Raw genomic sequence first — 23,557 nt, 5'->3', positions numbered from 1 at the left:
GATTATGTGGAATGCGTATTGGGTCCACAACCCCAGATTTTAATGTGTCCAGGTTCCTGGCCCAGTCTTCCTGGCGCTGTTCATGTCCACTAAAAGAGACGAGGGGTGAGGGTATCTACACCTACTCTGGGCTCAATGTATTGTGTTGCTGAGCAGAACGTTAGCTATGTATTAAGAGCTGAAAACCAGGGAGGAATCTGGATCTCTTAGGATGTACTGTGCACCCCATATTAGTGTTTGGCTTTGCAAAGCTTAAAATTAACTCCATTTGGTTTCCCATTTAAGAAACACACAAAGCAAGACACCTTGCAGAATAATTAATTTGCAGCACTTTGCAAAACAACACTTTACTGAAATGCTAGTAGTCCAGAAAACTCTTTCCCAGCTTGTACGTAAATGGAATGTGATCTAGCGTCTATAAACACATCTACTTCAAAATAGTTTTGTGAGTGTCATAACAGGAAAATATTATTTAATTTTGTAGGATTGGGGTAAACCGGGTGATCTCTGGAATCTGGACATTCACTGGCATGTCCCATCACCTGAAGAAATAGCCTTTGCTTTCCATCTGCTGGACTCATTTCTACAACCTGAACTGCTCAAACTTGAGCGCTATGGAAATGGAGAGCTTGAGATGTCTAGGTTTGTACAGTAGAATTCGTTTTTTTAACTCTGGGTGAAATGTATGAAAGCAGTTTGGATTTTGGATGGCATTTTGTAGAGCGAAACACAGACAGAACTTGTGAGTAATACCTTAAATGATGCATCCTGCATAGACCATTTTTATGTGTGCGCACAATTTTCCACATTATATTTTAGAACACCAAAAACACTACTACTGTCAACACATCGCTGGTGTTTATTGTTGTTTTGTATGCAGTTAGAACTTCACAAAATCAATACTGAAGACAGTATAATAATTGTATTTTTCTTTCTAAAAACACATTCAAATAACCAGAATAAGCAGCATATTCATTGCTAAAATTATTAATCTATATGTCTAGTTTCTATTACAAATCCAAGCAAATTTCAAGACATTTTGTTAGACCTACAGACCATTCTTACATGTGTGACAGTCTGAACAATAACCATTGACCGTCATTGAGGGGTCGTCTTTTCCAAGCTCCAAAATAAATGTATAATATAAACCTACTGCTTCTTTCAATTAAGACTCCATCAGTAAAATAGAATGCACATTCATTTATTCATCCATGTCGCAAGAATCTCATGGCCTGACATAGTGTATGAAATGGTACATCACTTCAATTTTATTCAAATTATTTTGAACCCCGTAGATATACACTCACTTTATAGTTGTTAAAGCTCATCCATATCGAATTTGTTCTTTTTGGATGTTACTCTTACTTTTCTGTAGACTTACATTGACTTTCATAATCCAGTGACTTATTAACTGTGCATCTTATGTTTTGGTGTTTGTGCAGCACATGGTGCCTAGGAAATCACTAATAATCAACATACACTTCTTTACACTTAATCTCCACACCCACCTCTAAAGTTAAGTTATCACAAGTGAGAATTAACAACCTGAACCTTGCTTTACCCTCTAGGGAACAGATTTTAAATGTCTTTTCATCAATGGTGATTTGAGCTGTATGACCTCTAAAATCTCTACCCTTCTTGGTTCCAACTGTCAAATTGTGCTTTTGGTTGGATAGTAAGCATGTAGAAGAATTTAAAAAAATAGGTGGATAAAATATTATATATATTCTGGGTTTGTTTTACTACAAACAGTTAGTGCCTAATTCAATAAAAGGTGATGAATTTCACTCAAATATTAGTCTTTTTTTACTATTTTGTCAGCGTTTTCATGTCTATGTAAATCTGTGAAATGCTAAATAATGATTTATTATAGAGAAATGTGTACCTCCAGTAATAACTCTGAATTTGTTTGGTTCAGTGTTTTGCTTGTGATTTAGATACATATTTTGTAAAATGAAAAAAAAAAAGCAAAGCAGTTCTGAACTCTTGTATTTTTATTTCTTTAGGGACGATGTTCAACAGTGTCTTAGTATAGTCCACAACTGCCTCATTGGCTCAGGGAATTTACTACCTCCACTACATGGAGAAATAATAACTCACTTGTAAGTAATTGTTTCTTCTTGAACTTTTGTGTATTTAATAGACCAGTCTGTTTTCACCTTCACTATATATGCTGGAGCCTGACCTGCTTTTAACTTATGAAAACTTTATCCTCAAATCCAGTTGAGTCACAGTACTCTACCTCTTTCTTTGCCACTCCTAATTCTACAGTTAAATTATTCCAATCACAAGAACATTATACGTATTGCATTAATTGGGCAAGACAATTTCCATATAGTTGTATGCATTGGATTATGTAGGAACATGAAAATAATGCACTTTAAATCTTTTCTTTCAGTAATAGGAAATTATTGTTCATAGCTTGTATGTGAAGGAGGACTTCCCCACTTCCTGACGATCAGCTCACCTGAAAAGAGATCCATTTAATATTTTATCCTCTCCCGATATCTGTTGACCAAAGAGTTCATTTCTAGGTTGATGGGACTCTATTCTAGACAGGAAGGGTGACACTAGGGACATTAGGGGACTAGATTACCATGAAGAATGCCACAGACCAGAATACGCTTTAAAAGAAGGACAGAAAAATGTTGGCATAACTTTGGGACTTCTAGTTTCCGAGATACTTCTCGGTTTTTATTTATGTCATAGAAGTGGACAATAAACAATTATTCCCCTCTCTCTCTACACAGTTTTAATAACATCATTTTGAGGTCCCTCAGGATGCTACAATATAGTAGACCTAACCTTTTTAAAAAAAAAAAAAAACCTTCTGCAGAAAGAGCTTCAGGGCGAGCCCACTGTGTGTAACTTTCATATCTGAAAGGGACTTCTAGCTGCAAATTCCTTGCCGTAGAATTATTTTATGGCATCAGACCGGATGCAAAGCTTTTTCTTGAGCAAAACCCCTGCGCTACAGTAGGTCGTAGTGTTCAGCTCCACGTGGCATCGTCCACGCAGTAAGTGACGTGCGTCATACCTATAAAGGCGCCCCCTAAACACGCTGTCGCCAGTTCTTTTCTTTCTGTGCCAGTCAGTGCAGATCTGAGAGGAACAACCCCTAGTCAATTTTTTACTAACTTTTGCTCACGTTTTGTTGAAGTGTTTTGAAATTTGTTTCCTCCTGGTGTGGCAGGTATGTCCTCTAAAAAGGCCGACTTTTAGCCCTGAGGTGCCTGTCACTGCTCAAAGTTGGTGACTAACCCTCACCTTCTATGCCTCTGATACCTTGAATGCGACCACAACCGATTGCAGCGTCGTGCACTCGAAGGCCTTGAAGGAGCGATCCCTCAAGCTTTTGGTGGCTAGACGTGCAATGCCGGCGACAATCCAGATCCTGGCCAAGAGGAAGGTCCCGATAATGGTCACTGAGTCCGAGAAGCCCATCACACTCGAAGTTGTCTGGCCATTCGGATATGTCCTGCCACGAGAAGAAGGCGAAGCTTGCTTTAACTTCACCTCGTCCGTTGGTCGCCGAGATGAAGGAGCGTCACTTGAGGCCTGTGCGATGAACCAGCGTGTCAGCCAACTCTGCTCCTCCTTGAGTTTCCAAGAGCTGAAGCGATTCCTGATCAGTTGTGAGAATTTTTTTAGGCTCTGCCACTCATGTTTGGGCAGCCCGTTCCTTCAGCCCACCTTCGGGCCCCACATGTTTGGCAAATCCAAGAGGCTGGACAATTTAGGCAACAAAATGATTTCTTGACCAGCCTGGCATTGCTGTCGGTGAACACTGCATGCCTTTTGGGTCGTTATTCACATACTCTGTGGGATACGGTTGTGCAAGTGCTGCAAACTGTTATGAGGAAGTCCGGGCCATGCTCTCCCAGGCTAAGTTCAGCATTAGATGTGATTGAACACCACTGACTCACTGGGCAGAGCTGTATCATTGACATTGGCCTTGCAGCACCATGCCTGGTTAAGGACTATTGGTTTTTCTGGGGATGTCCAAACTTCACTCATGAACATGCCCTGGATGGCTCTTGTCTCTTTGGAGACTAGGCGGATTTGGTGCTGGAGCACTTTAAGGTTTGGGTTACGGCCAGGTTATTTGACCTTTCCATGGCCCTTGTTACCCTTAATCTGCCTTTCGTGACTATGGAACGGGTTTCCAGTCGCATCCTTACTCACCCAGCCACAGTGCCATGCAAGCTTCCCAGCCACTGCGTGGCCTTGGACATGGTACCTACCGGCCCCATGGGTAGTGCCCCTCCAAACCCATCCCCTCGGCAGCCTCAGCCTTCAAGCCCTCCTCGTCTGCCTGCTTACCATTATGGGAACCTAGTATGTGGTATTATTCGCTTTCACCTACTCCACCTGCAGTCCATAACATCGGACAGGTGGGTTTTGCATATCATCTGAAGGTGCTACTCTTTCAAAACTACTTCTCCCTCCATACGACCTACTTATGACCGGCTGACAGAGGACCAACTATCTCTTCTCCGCCAGGACTTGATGTCTCTCTTGGCCAAGGAAGACATAGAGAGTAGCAATGACAGAAGTGGGTCATAGTTCCTATTCCTGCTACTTTCTGGTGCTCAAAAAGGATGAAAGCCTTTGTCCTATCCTCAACCTGCACACTCTAAATTTGGCCCTCAAGAAGAAGGGCTAGATACTTACTTTTTGCTCAGGTCCTGTCTGCCCTGGATCTAAGAGACTGATTTGTATAATTGTACTTGCTAGACTCATATTTCCACATTCCTTTCCTGACTGCTCCCCTTTGGCCTCACTAGCACCCCTTGGGTGTTCACCGAGGTGATGCTGGTGGTTGCGGCTCATTTGTGGAGATCAGGAGTGCCAGTCTTTCCCTATCTTAACGACTGACTGTTGAAGGTGGGCGTGCCCCAAGTTATCGTCTCCTACCTCCAGACTATGGAAGACCTCCTGCATTCACTGGGGTTCTTTGTCAAAATACCAAATCACCCCTAATGCCCTCTCAGATGCTCCCTTTCCTCAGAGCTGTTCTTGACATGGTTTAGTTTTGGACCTATGCTCCTGAGTGGTGAGTCCAGGATATTCAGGCTAAGATACCAATATTTCAGCCTCTACCCTGGATTTCAGTCAGGCTAACTTGGAGGCTGCTGGGTTTCATGACCTCTTTCATCCTGCTTGTGACGCATGCTTGTTGGTATATGCGGGCTGTGCAGTGGGATCTATAGTTACAGTGGGTGCAGCATCAGCGGAATGTCTCCCAGATGGTCCAGATCTTGGCGCGATCTTTTGAAACATCTGCGGTGATGGTTAACAAATATTGATTGGGTCATGAGCAGGCCCTACTCCTTTCCCCAACCAGATCTGACAGTATTGACAGATCCGTCCCTCCTTGAATGGGGCAGCCATCTGGGAGAGGTGGAGATCAGAGGCCTCTAGTCTCCGGCCTTGGAACCAGTCTGTTGGAGGTCCCAGCAATCCGTCTGGCATTGAAAGCCTTTCTACCCTCCATCAAGGGACGGCTAGTGCGGGTGTTCACAGGCAACACCAATGCCATGTGGGACTGCAACAAACAGGGGAAAGAGGCCCTGCATCGCTTGATTTTGCTGGACAGCAGGACATATTCCTGGTCGTTCAACACCTGGTTGGCTCTATGAATGCCAGAGGGGATAAACTCAGCTGAGGATGCCTAGTGGATCACAAATGTCATCTTCATCCGGAGGTGGAGCAAGGTCTCTCTTTATGGTGAGATCCTTGGTTAGAGCTGTACGCCATTGGCGAGAACCCGCAATGTCAGCAGTTCTGCGAGCTGGAGTTTCCAAGGCGGTTTTCGCTCAGATGTTTTTTGTCTCAAGGGAAGTTCAGGCCTCCTGTATGCCTTTCCACCTGTACCACTACTGCCCAGAGTTCTCAAGAAGGTCAGAAACGACTGTGCCCAAGTCCTCCTCGTGGCTCCGGGCTCTGCACGGAGAGTCTGTTATCCTGAGGTGGTGAACATGGGCATTGGTCCTGCGTTCAGGCGGCCTCTTTGGGAGGATCTTCTGTCACAGCAGCAGGGGAGGGTTCTCCACCCGAACTTGTAAACGCTCAGCCTGCTTGCGTGGAGATTGAGCGGCGACAGTGGACCGCTTTCAACCTTCCTCCTCCATTTATGTGGTGTGGAGTGGAATTAAGTGGGTTGGATTAAAATTGTTAGTTGTGGAATTGTGTGGTGTGGGGTGGATTTATGTAGTGGTCAGTCCTCTGGTCTGACCACCAAATACTAACATTTCTCATACAGGCAACCCCGATCCTGAATAATCCCTGAAAAGAACCAACGCTAAGCAGGTCATGGGACAAAGTTTACTTTGCTTCTTTTTCCCTACATTTTACCACCCCTCCATTATCTGAATCTGACAATCTCGAGGTAGCAATCAGTCGGACGTTAGACAGAATTGCTCCCGAAAAAAAGCCAAACGCCCCCATAAATTATCACCTTGGTTCACCATAGACTTAAAAGCAGACACATTAGCTGCTAGGAAGGCTGAAGGCAAGTGGAGGCCCTCAAAAAGTGCAGTAGATAGACAGCTGTACAAATCCACACACAGGCTCTATCTTGACCACATTGCAATGGCCAATAAAACCTGTTTAAGGGACAGAATAAATCAAGCCTCTAACTCCCACAAAGAATTGTACAAAATACAAAAATAATTTACCAACCCCACCTCTTGTCAGCCAACACAGACTTCATCGCAAGAGTGGGTGGGCACTCTATCATCTTTCTTTGTGGATAAAATCAACATCCATAGCCTTTCCCCCCACACAGTAAGCGAGTCACTACATCAGGGATCTGCCAGCAATCACCCCTCGATTTCTACCCCTCTTAACTAATTCACTGAATTCACCCACAAAGACGTCTCAACGGCGCTCAGGAGGGTGAAATCTGACTCTCCAACTGACGTGGTCTCCTTTCATATTCTGTCCAAAATCGGACCAGCCCTCCTTCCCAACCTAACCAAACTTCTCAATCTTTCATTACTCCACTCAATCGTTCCAACCAGATGGAAAGAGGCTATGGTTAGACCCATATTAAAGAAACCTACTCTAGACCCTAAGCAGCCTAACAATTATCGGACAATCTCTCTTCTTCCTCTCTTCGGGAAGGTTTTAGAGTCAATGGTCAACAAACAAGTCACCAATCACCTAGAGAACATGTGTTGGATCCCTCTCAATCCAGGTTTCGGGCTTCTCATAGCACCGAAGCGGCATTATTGGGAATAGTAGACAATATTAGACTCTCCCTCGACGCCAGACAATCTGCCATCCTGGTCCTTCTCGACCTGTTGGCTGCCTTCAACACTATCTCCCACAGCATTCAATTGAATAGTCTGCGGGGGTGGGTGTCGGGGGCACCACACCTAACTAGCTCAGGAGCTACCTGACTGAACATACTTCTGAAGTTTAAATGGGCACATTTACCTCCAGCAGCCAACTCATAGACAAGGGTGTCCCCCAGGGCTCCATTTTGAGCCCTACACTCTTCAATCTGTACTTTTCATCTCTAGCTAACGTAATTAAAACCCACAGCTTTGACACTGTGTTGTATGCTGACGATACTCAGCTGCTAATCACTTTCAGACCTGACTCAACCGATACCAAATATCGATTCAGGCAGAGTATGTCTGACATACACTGCTAGATGTTAAATAATCATCTCCAACTCAACGGCAGTAAAACCAAAATCCTTCTCTTCGGCAATGCACACACCTTGTGGTCAAGTGACTGGTGGCGTAGGCGTATTTCCCTCACCTAAGGCGGCAGTCCGCAACATAGAAGTGTTAATTGACAATCAACTGTTCGAGGCATATGAGCTGCAGATTGCACAATATGCATAGATTGCCACCTAGTGTTGGACCCGGATGTTTGCAGTTTGTTTTGTGGAAAAGTCTTTGGAAGTCACGGGATAGGGCACTCCTCCTTTGGATGATACTGCGCATGGTCATCGGCTCCATCCCCAGATTGTTTTTTTCCGCCACCGGGCTCGAATGTGTTTCCAGCGCTCCGTGTTGAAACCGAATTCCTCACCAAACCGAAATCCTCACCAAACTACAAAACCTAGTTTCAAACGCTTCTCCACTCGACGCTACTCTTCAACGTCGAATACTTCAATTCCGGTCGACGGCCTTCGGGCCTAACTAGGCCTCAACTCCAGCTCATGGAAAGGACGCCATTCAAAAAGGGTCCTCAATGTGGGTCGAAGTTTCCTCACACCGACCTTCACGAGATGTGTAACCTCTGCCTTTCTCCGGAGCACGAGGCAAGGGACTGTTCAGCTTGTGCCTCTTTCCGCTCCAAAAAGACTATCCTGGACTGAAGAGCGAGAAGAACAATGGCTCGATCTTCATCCTCCATTCCGGGCGACATCTTCGAGGAAGGCGTCAACGTCCCAGAACATCAGGACGTCAACAGCGGTTCCGAACATGAAGAAGATTCGGATGTCGAGGACGTCACTCCAGCGCAACGGGTCGTAAGTAAGACCGTCGACCCCGACCCTTTCTCGACACACCTAAAGAAGGCCCAGTTTACACCCTCGCCCTCGGGTTCACACCAACACTCCGCTTCTACTGCCCCACCTTCGGGCCCGGCAAAGAAGCCAATTAAACCTTCGGCTGACTCGGGCTCGAGTCAGCCTTCCCATGGTCCCGGCGCCAACTTACCGGCACCGAAAAAGACATCGACACCGGCTACGCCGACGCCTAAACCATCGGCTCCCAAAGCCACAACTCCTTCGGCACCGAAACCGAGGTCGGAATCAAGCAAACCTTCGGTTTAAAAAAACCAGCCAGAACCGAAAAAAGCATCGGATCCAAAGAAACAACCGGATCCAAAAACAGTACCCAACCCGAAAAAACCTTCGGAACCGAAAAAATATTTGGAGCCGAAAAAACATTCTGAGCCGAGAAAGAGTCCCGCTTCCCCGACAAAACACATTGTCAAAAAAACAAAACAAGCCGCTTCGGTGCCGAAACCTTCCACAGCACCAAAAGACTGGCCTCCGGAAGAGGACTTATATTTTCCGGACCCTGCCCAAAAGACTCTGGCTAAGGACCCAATAACTGGACAGTTGATTTTGGCCTCAAAGAAGTGACCACTGGACAAGTCAGCTCCAGCTCCGCTTGCAAAGAAGGACATGGCTACCTCGCCTTTAAGGCTGCCTTCCCCTTCTCCTCCACCTATGCCATCACCACACTCTCCCATACCACAGCATTCCCCTACACCCTCTCATACAGATGATAGTTCTGATGATATGGGAGGTAACATGCCTGATCCAGACACACCGACAGGATCACCTGACCCATGGGTTGATTACACCACCCCAGATGTCCCAAATGTCCCTCAGGAGGACTTATACCCCTCACGGCCTTCCCCGCCAGAAGACACTATAGGGTTTAACGAACTAATACACAGGGTTGCACAATATCATGGGGTAGACATGCATACAGACCCTGTAGACGAGGACTTCCTGATGGATACCTTTGATGACGCACAAAGGTCAGCATCCATCATAACCAATGCTCAAAGGAGTAATTAAACACGCTGCTGAAGTCTTAAAAGACCCTGTCAGAACTAGAATCATTAATCCTCATATAGAGTAGAAATATAAAGCCACCCCTTCAGACCCAGAATACATTAAGGGGCCAGTACCACTAGACTCACTTGTAGTTTCCGAAGCACGCAAGAGAGCTAACTCGCAAACATCAGGTGATGCTGCCCCACCAGAAAAGGAGTCTAAGTTACTAGACACATCAGGGAAGAGAACTGCGTCTCAAGCACCAAACATCTGGCGTATCGCTAACACACAACATTGCTAGCCAGATATGATAGAGCACACTATGACGAATTAGAGTCAATAATGAGACACCTCCATGATAAGTACAGGGATAGGGCATATGAACTCATCCAAGAGGGTAATAGCATTACAAATACCTCCATCAGATGTCCCCTTGACGCAGCTGATACTGCGCCTAGAGCAGTTTACACCGGCGTCTTGCTACGCAGACATGCCTGGCTACGTATATCAGGATTCAAACCTGAGGTACAAAATGCCATTCTAAATCAACCTTTCGATGAGCAACACCTATTTGGACCTAATGTGGATGTATCTCTTGAAAAAATGAAAAAAGATACAGACACCGCCAAATCTATGGGAGCCCTGCAGTCGCAGGCTCCCAGACGTTCATTTTGTCGCTCATCCTATAGAGGTGCCACCAGAGGATATTCCTCAGACACAACCTCAGCCTCATACAAAGACCCCAAACAATCCACTTACGGCAAGGGCTACCAAAGGGGCCGGTACAGGGGTAACAATAACAAAGGCAGAGGTAAAAATAACAATTCCCGCTCTGCCTCCACCCCTGCCCAATGACTCCCTTCCCCTTCCCCTGCCCCACTCCACTCCGGTCGGGGGAAGACTCCAACAGTACCTGCCAGCCTGGGAAAACATCACATCAGACAGGTGGGTATTACAAATTATTCAATCAGGTTACTGTCTAGAACTATAATCTACCCCTCCCAAACATACCACCCAGGCAGCGTCCAATGTCACAGGAACATTTAACATTGCTCAGACAAGAGGTAATATCCCTCCTGCATAAAAATGCAATAGAAATAGTTCCAAAGCACCAGGAAAACAAAGGAGTATACTCACTGTATTTCCTAATACCAAAAAAGGACGGATCTCTAAGACCCATCCTAGACCTCAGACCTCTAAACATTTACATTCAGTCGGACCATTTCCATATGGTCACACTCCATCAGGTCCTTCCACTACTGGGACTCAACGACTTCCTTGCCACTCTAGACCTCAAGAACGCCTACTTCCATATTTCCATCCACGCAGCGCACAGAAAATATCTCAGATTTTTGCTAGACGGGCAGCCCTACCAGTTCAAAGTGCTCCCATTCGGAGTCACAACAGCGCCAAGGGTGTTTACCAAATGCCCAGCAGTGGTAGCAGCACACTTAAGAAGACAACACATTCATGTCTTCCCATATCTGGACGACTGGCTCATAAAAGCCAGCTCATACAGGCAGTGTGTACAACACACTCATGCTACTATTCAACTGCTTCACGACTTGGGATTCACAGTAAATCACACCAAGTCGCATCTACAACCCTCACATATACAACAGTATCTCGGCACTGCAATAAAAACCAAGTTAACACTAGCGTATCCCTCTCCAGCAAGGATAATAAGTGTACAGACTCTTCTAACAAAATTCAAGCCGCAGCACTCACTTCCAACTCGAGTGTTCATGCAGCTCATAGGAATGATGGCATCTTGCATATTCATAGTTCCTCACGCAAGATTGCAAATGTGTCCACTTCAAGAGTGCCTAGCACGCCAATGGAACCAGGCTCAAGGTCAACTAACAGACCTAGTGTTGGTGGACGGTCGGACTCATCGTTCTCTGCAATGGTGGAACACCAAAAATCTTTCCAAAGGGTGACCGTTTCTAGAACCAGTTCCTCAAGTAGTCTTAACCCCTTCCACACTCATGACGAGCTGGGCTCGTCATGGTGTAGCCTCCTCATACACTGATGACGAGCCCAGCTCGTCATAAAATAAGGAAAATAGCAATTCCCAGCACAGGAGGGGAATTGCCTTAGCAGCCATGGAGTTAACAGCGGACGTATCGCTCTCCGGCTGGGGAGCTCACCTCCTGCATCACACCACGCAAGGCAGGTGGACACCGCAGCAAAAGCTACTCCACATCAACCACCTGGAGTTACTAGCTGTGTTTCAAGCCCAAAAAGCTTTTCAAACTCAAGTGTCAGGCAAAGCTGTCCTAGTCCGCACAGACATGATAGCTATGTACTACATAAACAAACAGGGAGGGACACACTCTCTGCAGCTCTCTCAGTTAGCACAGCAGATATGGAGATGGGCTATACCACTAAAGATCTTCCTATTAGCCCAACACGTCCCAGGAGTACAAAACACCATGGCAGATCTGCTAAGTCGACAAACTCAGCAAATCCACGAATGGAAACTTCATCCACAAGTTCTTCATCTGTTCTTTCAAATGTGGGGACAACCTCAGATAGACCTCTTTGCCACCCACGAAAACGCAAAATGCCCACACTTTGCCGCCAGATACCCACACGCATTGTCCAAAGGCAATGCGATATGGATGAACTGGTCAAAACTATTTGTGTACGCTTTTCCTCCTCTCCCACTAATTCTTTTAGTGGTGCGCAAACTACAGCAACATTCCCTAACACTCATCCTGATCGCTCCAACTTGGGCCAGACAACCGTGGTACATCACGCTGTTGCAAATGTCTGTAGTACCACACCAAAAACTAAACCTATCTCCACGCCTATTAACGCAGAACCGTGGACAGATCAGGCACCCGGACCCAGCTTAGCTCAACCTAGCGATCTGGCTCCTGAGGTCATAGAGTTTGGTTACCTCAACCTTCCCCCAGACTGTATAAACGTTATCAAAGAAGCTAGACACCCCACCACTAGAGCATGTTACTCTGCTAAGTAGAAAAGGTTTGTCATATACTGCCAAAACAACCAAATTGATCCTCTAGATGTGTCTATTCAACACATCATTGGATATTTTTTGCACCTTCAAAAGTGTAACTTAGCCTACACAAATAGACAGCATCTATCTCTTTTTAGAGTGCCAGCTATTAAAGCATCAGTGTGGAATCTAAATGTAGTTCTCACAAGTTTAATGGGACCTTCCTTCGAACCATTACATAAATGCGAATTGCAATTTCTAACCTGGAAAGTAGCTTTCCTAGTAGCCATTATGTCTCTCAGAAGGGTTTGTGAACTACAAGCATTTACCATTCAAGAACCCTTTCTGCAAATGCATCATAACAAAGTGGTTCTTCGCACTAATCCAAAATTCCTTCCAAAAGTCATTTCCCCTTTTCATCTAAATCAATCTGTTGAGCTGCCAGTGTTTTTCTTACAGCCTCAAACAGTCGCAGAAAGAGCTCTACACACTTTAGATGTCGAGAGCATTACTGTACTACATTGAAAGAACACAACCCTTTCGTTAGACAAAACAACTTTTTGTGTCTTTCTAACCGCCACATAAAGGCAATCCCATTTCAAAGTCAGGGATCGCTAGGTGGATTGTTAAATGCATACAAATATGCTATCAAAAAACTAAACACACTTTAACAATCCCACCAAAAGCCCATTCTACCAGGAAAATAAGGGCTTCAATGGCATTCTTAGGAAACATTCCCCTAGATGACATATGCAAAGCAGTCACATGGGCTACACCGCACAGATTCACAAAGCATTACTGTGTAGATGTGCAAACTAAACAACAAGCCACTGTGGGCCAGGTTGTACTAAAAAATCTGTTTCAAACCACTGCAACAGATACGGGTGGTCGTCGCTAGGTGTGGGAACTGCTATGTAATCTATGCATAGTGTGCAATCTGCAGCTCATATGCCTCGAACGGAAAATGCTACTTACCAGTATGCATCTGTTCTTGGCATGTAGAGCTGCAGAGTTGCTTCGCCCACCCGCCTTCCCGGCTACCTTTATCTGTTCCAGTATTATCTTAATTAGATACATATCACATGGACATCACTATCTCTTATACAGCTCCATCACTTCCCTAATGGCGAAAAACAATCTGGGGATGGAGCTGATGACCATGGGCAGTATCATCCAAAGGAGTAGTCACCTATCCTGTGACTTCCAAAGACTTTTCTACAAAACAAACTGCAAACATCCAGGCCCAACACTAGGTGGCAATCTATGCATAGTGTGCAACTCTGCAGCTCTACATGCCAAGAACAGATGCATACTGGTAAGTAGCATTTTCCTTCTATGTCAGACCATGTCAATCATGTGGCTCACATCTGTTATGGGCTAATGCGCAGCCTCCGTAAGATCTTTAAATGGGTCCACTGCCATCTTCCATGCCACTGGTGCAAGGATTAATCATCAGCTGTCTGGATTATGGCAGTGCCCTTTTGGCTTCCATAAACGAAGAGCACCTAACAAAACTTCAGGTCCTTCAAAACAAGACTGCCAGATTAGTATTAAATCTTTCACCCTGTTCCCCCTCGGCACCAAGTTCGAAAGCACTTCATTGGCTCGCAATTAGAAAACGTATCACATTCAAGATTAATAGTCTAGTACACAAAACCCTCAGTGGACACTGCCAAAACCCTCAGTGGACACTGCCCCCATTATCTTGCTAATAAACTGAAAAGGTATCAGCCCTCGAGAACCCTCTGATCCGCTAATAAACATCTTCTAATTAATCAGAAAATCTGCACCGCCAGGAACGGCGGAAGATCTTTCTCCTGACTTGCCCCCACTTTGTGGAACGCACTCCCTCTTTATCTCCGCACAGAAATCAACCACAGAAAGTTCCGTAAATCTCTCGAAACCTGACTGTTTTGAGACCGTCTCCTCTCCAGTCTGTCCCCCCTTTTCTCTTCCTTCCCGTTCTCTGAGTCAGGCTAGCGCTTTGAGACCTTCTGGTGATCTGTGCGCTCAACAAAAGCCAATACAGAACATAACATGTAGCATGGTGTGCAGTAGAATAGTAATTTTGTGGTATTGAGTGCACTGGAATTATGTGGAGTGAGATTGTGTGTCATGGATGGTAATTGTGTGGAAGGGTATTTTGTGTTGTGGAGTGGCATAGTAGAGTTAATGTGGTGTGCGGTTTAATTTTGTGGCACAATGTGGAATTCTATGGTGTGGATTGGATGTATGTGGTGTATTTGTGTTGAGTTGAATGATGTGGTTTGGTTTCCATTTATGTGGTGTGGAATGGAAATGTGTGGAGTTGCACTTTGCGCCGTAAAACTGTGTGGCATTGAGTGGAATTTACTGCAAAAAGTAAGGGTGGCTGGAGTTCCACCCTGTGGAATTCCGTGCAGTGACTTAGAAACTCCGTGAAACTCCGCGAGCGAGGTATTGCTGCGACGCCCAACTACAGCTCAAAAATATCTTTTTAGTATCCCTCCTGTTGCTAACACTGTGGGTTGCCTTCATGTTTGTTTACCCAATTGACGGTCCTGCCCCCAATTTGCCTCATACAATTAAGCCTTGAAAGCTAGTTATTTCTTAGTTATAATTATATCACAAGGTCCATCTCTGTCCACTCAAGCTTGTGTCTGCTGCATGTGGCTGAGCGTGGGGAAGGAGAGGTTCTTCTCTGGCCGCTGGCCGCATGTGGCAGCCTCACTCACATACAGCAAAGACTAGAATGCCAACCCATACTGGAACAAGTAAAGAAGGCAGCCATTGTGGATTCCTGGGCAACGTGGAGGGAAATAATCCAAGAGACCTTCAAATTTGCACATGGGTGACTCCATAGGTTTCATTGTAAGAGTACTATGTAAACAAGTTGTTCCAGTGCCATATCTATGTTGGCAAACTTTAAATAAAACCAGTAACTGATTTCAAAGCAGTTTCATCCTAGATGCATGGGAGATAATAAGAGGCGATTCAAGCCATCTGCACAGGTGACATTGCACACCAGAGCTGTGTGTCTTCAGGCTGGACTGCTGAGGCTCGCAGATCTTACGCTAAGAAGCCTTCAGTGGGGGCACACTAACTTTCACACACTATCTGCTTCCACGGACAGAGAGCAAATGCAAAAAGAACAATTGATGGACAGAATGCAGAAAATGTCATACATTCACCTCAGTACAGAAATATGGACCTAAATCCATAGTTTTTTTGCTCACCATGCCATTCCAGTTTGGACCCAGCCGTATGCAAATCAGTTTTGACCTTGCACCCAATGGGAACAGTCCAGCCTGAACTGCCAGGCCAGGTCCTCCCTGGACTGGAAACCAGCATCCTAGGACCGGTTTCGGGCTTTCAGCCCTCATCAGCCAGGATAGCTTGATTCCAGTGGCATGGAGACCACTGGACCCACATCTGGGCATACCCGTCCCACTCGGGGTGACAAACGTAAAAAGAAAAGTTGATGGACAGAATGCAGAACAATGTCATACATTCACCCCAGTACAGTGATCTGGGCCTAAATCCATTGTTTTTTTGCTCATCATGCCATTCTATTCTTATGAGAAATTTGCATGTGCGGGTGCACGCGCATGCGTACTTTTCGCAAGAATTAGAAGAAACTGCAATGAAGAGGAGGAGGGCAGCCCGGGGACTTAGCAGTACAGGTAAGTGGGTTTTAATTTACTTTTAAGTACTAATATTCATTGTTAATATCGGGGGTGGAGGCGGGTGGGGTAGCGGGGCTACTCGGAGGGCCACAGAGTTTGTGTTGCCCCCCTACGCCCATTACGGCCACTACGCCCAGGCTTAGGGGGACCGCTGCAGTGAGTGAGTGGACCGGTAAACTCCGCTCTGCCAGCGGATGGTGGAGTTTGTTTGCAGAACTACGCTGTTCAAGTGGAGCACAGAGTGGACAAAAGTCTGTGAACTCTGCAAAACAAATGATGGGCGGATTCATGCACAATACAAGCATTCACCCCCAGTTACAAAGATATGGGTTTACTCCATTGTTCTTTTGCTCATCATGCCACCCCAGTTTCGACCCAGCCAAATGTAAGCATCAGTCTTGACCCTGCTCATCATTGAAACAGTTCAGCCCGAACTGCCAATCTAGGTTCTCCCTGGACCAGAAACAAGAATCCTGGAACCTATGGATTTAGGCCCAGATCTCTGTTCTGGGGGTGAATGTTTGACATGGTTCAGCATTCTGTCCATCAATTGTTCTCCATTTGTCACCCCAAATGGGATGGGTATGCCCAGACGTGGGAACCATGCTCACCGTGCCACTGGAGTCAAGCTAGTCTGGCTTATGAGGGTTGATACCCCTAAACCGCTCCCAGGATGCCGGTTCTCTGTCCAGGGAGGACCTGGCCAGCAGTTCAGGCTGGACTGTTCTCATGGGGAGAACAGTCAAGAATGATTTGCATATGGTTCGGATCAAACTGGAATGGCATTTTGAGCAAAAAACGATGAATTAAGGTCCAGATCTCTGTAGTGAGTGTGAATGTTTGACATTGTTCAGCATTCCGCCCATCAATTGTTCTTTTTGCGATTGGAATTATGTGGCCTGGTCTGGAGTGTATCTATGTGGATTATTACTATGTGACAGAGTGGTTTTATGTGGGGTGTATTTATGTGGTATTGAGTGTAAGTATGTGGAGTTGAATCATGTTGCTTTGAGTGGTATTATCTGGAGTGTAATTATGTTGGGTGGTGGTGAATTGCGTGGTGTGGAATTGTGTGGTGCTGTGTGTTACACTAAACATCCAGGTATGCTACATAGAATTGTAATCTTTGGATCAATAAAGATCTGCCTCTGCCCTAAAACAAAAAGATGATAGATAGATAGATAGATAGATAGATAGATAGATAGATAGATAGATAGATAGATAGATAGATAGATATCAGACTTTCACACATATGCTGCTGTTCTGACTGCTTTGATAATTGGTACCTCAAGCATGCAAATCTGCGAAGCATCCAATGATGTATAAGAAAAGGTTACTTAACTCAAACTATAGGTTCGAGGCATGTGGGCTGCTGAATTCATATTTGTGCATAGATCGCCGCCTAGTGTTGGGTCCGGATGATTGCACATTGTTGTCCTGGAAGAGTCTTCGAAGTATCACGAGATAGGTGGCTCCTCCTTCGGACTACAGTGCGCATGGGCATCCTCTCCATCCTCAGATTGTTTTTTTCCGCCATTGGGTTCGGATGTACTTTCCAACACTCCAAGTTCGGAATTAACTAGCTTTTCTCTAAAGGCCAAAAGGCCTTCGGATCCGTCGGTATTGTTCAGCACTCGGTACTGATACACTTTCTAAACTTCTATTGCACTTCGGTCGTCGAATCGGGCCGTGAGGCCTTCTCGACAACACGTGGACCAGCCGTCGATGAAATGAAGTCCATTCAAATACTGCCCGCAGTGCAACTTGAAGTTCCCGCACACAGATAAGCATCCCGTGTGCAACAAATGCCTATCTCCAGATCACAAAGAAGATAGTTGCCTGGCCTGTGCCCAGTTCCGGTCGAAAAAGACTATCCGGAATCGACGGGCAGCGAGGCAAGAAATGCAGCAGTCGGCACCGGAGCCCGATAATATCTTCGACGATGAGGAAGAACTAGCGAGCGCCGAAGAATCGGATCGAGACGAAAACCAGTACTCGGAGTACAACTCCGATGATTACCTCGAGGATGAGGACCAAATCGTCGATCTCGAAGAATACGATCAAGACATCGTAGCGATTGAAGACGACTCCGATGACGAAGGGGGGCGAACCGTGAGTACACCGCCCCATATTGACACTATATATCAGAGACTCAGGTCGAGGCATCGCCAGCAGGCCTTAGCCAAGATCAACATTCTAGTTCCACAGCCCCGCCATACCGCCCGGCTAAGAACATATTCAAAGAGCTCTCTGAGACACGTCATACATTACCGGTTCCATTGAAACCGAAACTCGTCGACAACACCGTCTTCGGACCCAAAGTCGTAGAAACAAAAGTAATTAAACCGAAGGTCATCGAGCCGAAGGCCGGAGCTCCAACACAGCCCTCGAAGCCAAAGACCGTCGAGTCGACTTCCAAACCGAAAGCTGTTGTGTCGAGCTCGGAACCTAAAGCCGTCGAGTCAACATCGCGGCCAAAAACCGTCGATTCGACGCAAAAGCACATCGAATCGAACACAAAACCAAAGCACGTCGAATCGAGCAAAGTTTGACAAGGGGTCAAAAGCGGTCGACAAAAGTAAACGGCCTACGCCCAAAAGTAACGTCGAACCGAAAGTGAAACCTAGGCTGGAACAGAATAAAGCGGTCGAGCCAAAGCCCCTCGAACCGAAAAAGGACACTGAGCCAAAGCCTCAAACACCTAAAACATCTAAAGACACTATCGAACCGACCAAACCGCTCGGACCGAAAATGGTGGTGAAACCAGTCAAAGACATTCAACCGACAAAATCTGTCGACAAATATCAAAAACCAATCCAACCACAAAAAACAGTCGAAACCCCTAAGCATATCGACCCAAAGACAAGCAAACCAAAGGCTGCTGCAGCCAGGCCAAAAACTGTGGAGGACGAGCTTATTCACCCAGACCCCGCCACAGAAGACCAGTCAAAACTGTACATTAACCCAGTAACTGGTAAAGTGACTGTTTATACAAAAAAGAAAAGACCTTTTCCAATAGAGGACTTTCCTAGAATACCACTCAAAAAGAAAAGAGACTGTGCTACCTCTCCAATACTTTTTGAGCCTATCAATCCAGCAATGTCTACAACCCCATATGCCCCAGCATCACCTGACTACAACCCAGATGAAGATCAGGATGCAGATGTGGGGTTTGGTTACCCGCAAAACCCAACTGGAGACCCCGACCAACAGCCTTGGGGTGCAGGAGGAGAGCCAGACAATGAAGGGGCTCTGCCCATTTCAGAACCTGCACTTTACCCGACTAAGCCATTACCCACAGAAGAAACTGTGGCGTTTAATTCTTTACTTGATAGAGCAGCTACCTACCATAATGTAGATATGCACTCTGATGCTATTGAAGAAGACTTTCTCTTTGATACACTTACAACATCTGAGAGACATGTCAAAACACTCCCCATGTTGAAGTGTGTCTTAAAACACGCACATGACATTTTTAAGGACACTGCTAGTGCACGGGTCGTAAACCCTAGAATTGAAAAGAAATATAGGGCTGCACCTATAGATCCTACATACATCAAGGGTCAGCTACCCCTAGACTCCCTAGTGGTATCCAACGCACGTAAACGGGCTAATTCCCAAATTACCGGAGAGGCTGCTCCTCCGGACAAAGAGTCAAAGATCTTTGAGGCATCTGGCAAAAGAGTAGCTGCTCAAGCAGCAAACTCATGGAGAATTGCCAATACACAGGCCTTGCTGGCCAGATATGACAGGGCACACTACGACAGCTTAGAAGAAATTCTCCAACATTTACCTGATCCCTGCAAACAGCAGGCAGATGAACTTATACAGGAGGGAAAGCTCATCACCAATGCCTCAATTAAATGTGCCCTAGACACGGCAGATACTGCGGCCAGATCCATCAATACAAGTGTACTGCTGAGGCGACACGCATGGCTCCGCATATCAGGCTTTAAGAATGAAGTTCAATCCACAATTCTTAATCAGCCCATCAACCCAGACTTTTTATTTGGTCCAGCCGTTGACTCAATTCTGGACAAAATGAAAAAGGATGCGGAAACAGCAAAGTCCATGGGAGCTCTCCAGTCCCAACAACACCGGGGCTCCTTTCGTCGCTCAAATTATAGAGGAGGAGCGCGAAGTAATACATCACAGCAATCCTCCAGCTACAAAAGTAACACGCAAGCCACTTATAGCAAAAACACTAACAGGGGTGGATACAGAGGCAATAACACCAAAGGAAGGGATTGTGGAGGAAACGCAAATAGATCCTCCACTAACACCAAACAGTGACTTTTTGGCACTACCCCCAGACCATATAACACCGGTCGGGGGAAGACTACAACATTTTCTGCCAGCCTGGTTAAATATCACAACAGACAAGTGGGTCAGGCAAATTATCCAACATGGCTGTTGCCTAGAACTCACCTCAACCCCACCCAACATACCGCCTGTGCACCGTTCAATGTCACAGGAACATTTAACACTACTGCAGCAAGAGGTCATCAGTATGCTGCAAAAGGGGGTCATAGAACCAGTCCCTATACAACATCAAGGAACAGGGGTATACTCCCTATACTCCTAATTCCAAAGGAGGACGGGTCTCTCAGACCAATATTGGACCTCAGGCCCCTCAACCTGTACATTTTGTCGGAGCATTTTCATATGCTCACTCTCCAGCAAGTCTTACCATTGCTTCGCAAGGGAGACTTCCTAGCAACTCTGGACCTCAAAGACGCATACTTTCATATACCAATACACCCTGCTCACAGAAAGTATCTCAGGTTCACCATACAAGGACAGCACTACCAGTTCAAAGTACTACCATTTGGTGTCACAACAGCTCCACGCGTCTTCACCAAATGTCTAGCTACAGAGGCGGCACATCTCAGGAGGCAAAACATCCATGTGTACCCATGTCTGGACGATTGGCTAATACACGCGCCATTGGCCCAGCAGTGCGCCAAACACATGCCAAAAACCATCCATCTCCTGCACAGTTTAGGCTTCTCACTAAACTATCCAAAATCACATCTGCAACCCTCCCATGTACAACAATACCTGGGAGCAACTATAGATAAACTGGCAGCAAAAGCATATCCCAACGCAGCACGGATCAATAGCATGCTGTCATTGATCCAGAAGTTCAGGCCCCAACACTCAGTAACAGCTCGAGTGTTTATGCAACTAATAGGCATGATGGCCTCATGCATATTCATAGTCCATCATGCCAGACTACACATGCGTCCTCTCCAAGAGTGCCTAGCAAGGCAGTGGAACCAGGCTCAAGGGCAATTACAGGACCTAGTGTTGGTGACCAGTCGGGCATACAACTCTCTGCATTGGTGGAATCCACAAAACCTTTGCAAAGGACGACTGTTCCAAGAGCCTGTCCCACAAATAGTGTTAACCGCGGACGCATCCTTACTAGGATGGGGAGCCCATGTCCTACACTACACAGTACAGGGACTCTGGACTGTACAACGGAAGAAGATGCACATCAACCTTCTAGAGCTGATGGCTATCTTTCTAGCCCTAAAAGCATTCAAAACACACTTATGCAACAAAACCGTGTGGATCCGGACGGACAACATGACAGCTATGTATTACATTCAAAAACAGGGAGGAACACACTCGCCACAGCTGTCACACCTAGCTCAAGCAATGTGGAAGTGGGCCATTCAAAGGAACATATTTCTTATGGCAGAGCACCTCCCAGGCAAGGACAATCAAGTAGCCGACCTGCTCAGCAGGCACAGTCAACAAATGCACGAATGGGAGATTCACCCCAAAGTGCTACAACCATTCTTCCGAAAGCGGGGACACCCGGAGATAGATCTGTTTGCCACAAGCGAAAACGCAGAATGCCAGTATTTTGCCGCCAGGTTCCCACATCCACAGTCGGAAGGCAATGCGATATGGATGAACTGGTCAGGCAAATTTGTGTACGCTTTTCCCCCAGCTCCATTAATACCGCTAGTGGCACGCAAACTACGACAACATTCACTGACGCTAATCCTAGTTGCTCCCACAAGGCAACCATGGTACACAACGTTCCTAGAACTGCCAGTGGTGCCTCATCAAAGACTGAGACTCACACCCAATCTTCTAACTCAGAGCCATGGAGAAATCCAACATCCAGATACGCAACAGATGAACTTGGCGATCTGGCTCCTGAAATCCTAGAGTTTGGATACCTAAACTTGCCTCCAGACTGTATGAACATTATCAAGGAGGCAAGAAAACCAACTACCAGGGCATGCTATGCAGCTAAGTGGAAACGTTTCGTCATTTACTTCGGAAACAATGATATAAACTCACTTGATGCTTCTACTCAAAACATCATTTGCTATCTCTTGCACCTACAACGCTGCAATTTAGCCTATTCATCCATCAGGATACATTTAGCTGCGTTAGCAGCATATCTTCAAAATAGGCAACACCTTTCACTATTTAGGGTGCCAGCAGTTAAAGCGTTTATGGAAGGACTCAAACGCGTAATTCCTCCTAGACACCCACCTTCGCCGGTCTGGAATCTAAACATTGTTTTAACCAGACTTATGGGCCCACCTTTGGAACCACTACACTCATGCAAAATACAATTTCTTACTTGGAAGGTGGCTTTCCTTATTGCCATTACTTCGCTTCGAAGAGTTAGCGAGCTCCAAGCCCTAACTATTCAAGAGCCATTCATCCAAATACATGCAAATAGAGTAGTTCTCAGAGCACACCCTAAATTCATGCCAAAGAAGGTATCCCATTTCCACATAAATCAAACCATCAAACCGCCAGTGTTCTTTCAAAATCCACAGACAGTAGCTGAAAGGGCCTTGCATAATCTAGATGTCAAAAGAGCTCTGCTATACTATATAGACAGAACTAAGGCATTTCGAAAAACAAAACAGTTGTTTGTTGCTTTCTCACCGCAACACAAAGGCAACCCTATTTCAAAATCAGGTATAGCCAGATGGATCGTTAAATGCATCCAAATATGTTATTTAAAGGCCAAGCGCACCTTAACAGTTCCCCCTAGGGTGCATTCCACACGCAAGCTAGGGGCATCCATGGCTTTCCTGGGTAATATTCCTTTAAACGAAATTTGTAAAGCAGCCACATGGACAACAACACATACATTTGCAAAACACTATTGTGTAGATGTACATTCAAAACAGCAAGCTGCTGTAGGACAGGCTGTTCTCAAAACTCTTTTTCAGACTGCTGCAGCTGACACAGGTAGCGACCGGTAAGGGAGATACTGCTATACATTCTATGCACAAATATGAATTCAGCAGCCCACATGCCTCGAACGGAATATGCTACTTACCAGTATGCATCTGTTCTTGACATGTAGGGCTGCTGACATTCATATCGCCCACCCACCTCCCCGGTGCC

General features: G+C 45.8%; 1 protein-coding gene across 2 annotated transcripts in view; it reads left to right on the top strand.

Annotated features, from left to right (window-relative positions):
- Positions 1-23,557, top strand: part of PSME4 (proteasome activator subunit 4) — a 2,155,241-nt gene that overhangs the window by 650,995 nt on the left and 1,480,689 nt on the right. For both annotated transcript variants that reach the window (XM_086927646.1, XM_086927645.1), the window contains 2 exons: positions 485-642; positions 2,007-2,102. In XM_086927646.1, the coding sequence (XP_086783772.1) occupies positions 485-642; positions 2,007-2,102 (254 nt within the window). The remainder of the gene's footprint in view (positions 1-484; positions 643-2,006; positions 2,103-23,557) is intronic.

This window comes from Lissotriton vulgaris, chromosome 6, assembly GCF_964263255.1.
Source record: "Lissotriton vulgaris chromosome 6, aLisVul1.2, whole genome shotgun sequence".
Lineage (NCBI taxonomy): Eukaryota > Metazoa > Chordata > Amphibia > Caudata > Salamandridae > Lissotriton > Lissotriton vulgaris.
The sequence above is the reverse complement of the archived record's forward strand: the minus strand, read 5'-3'. Positions and strand labels throughout refer to the sequence as shown.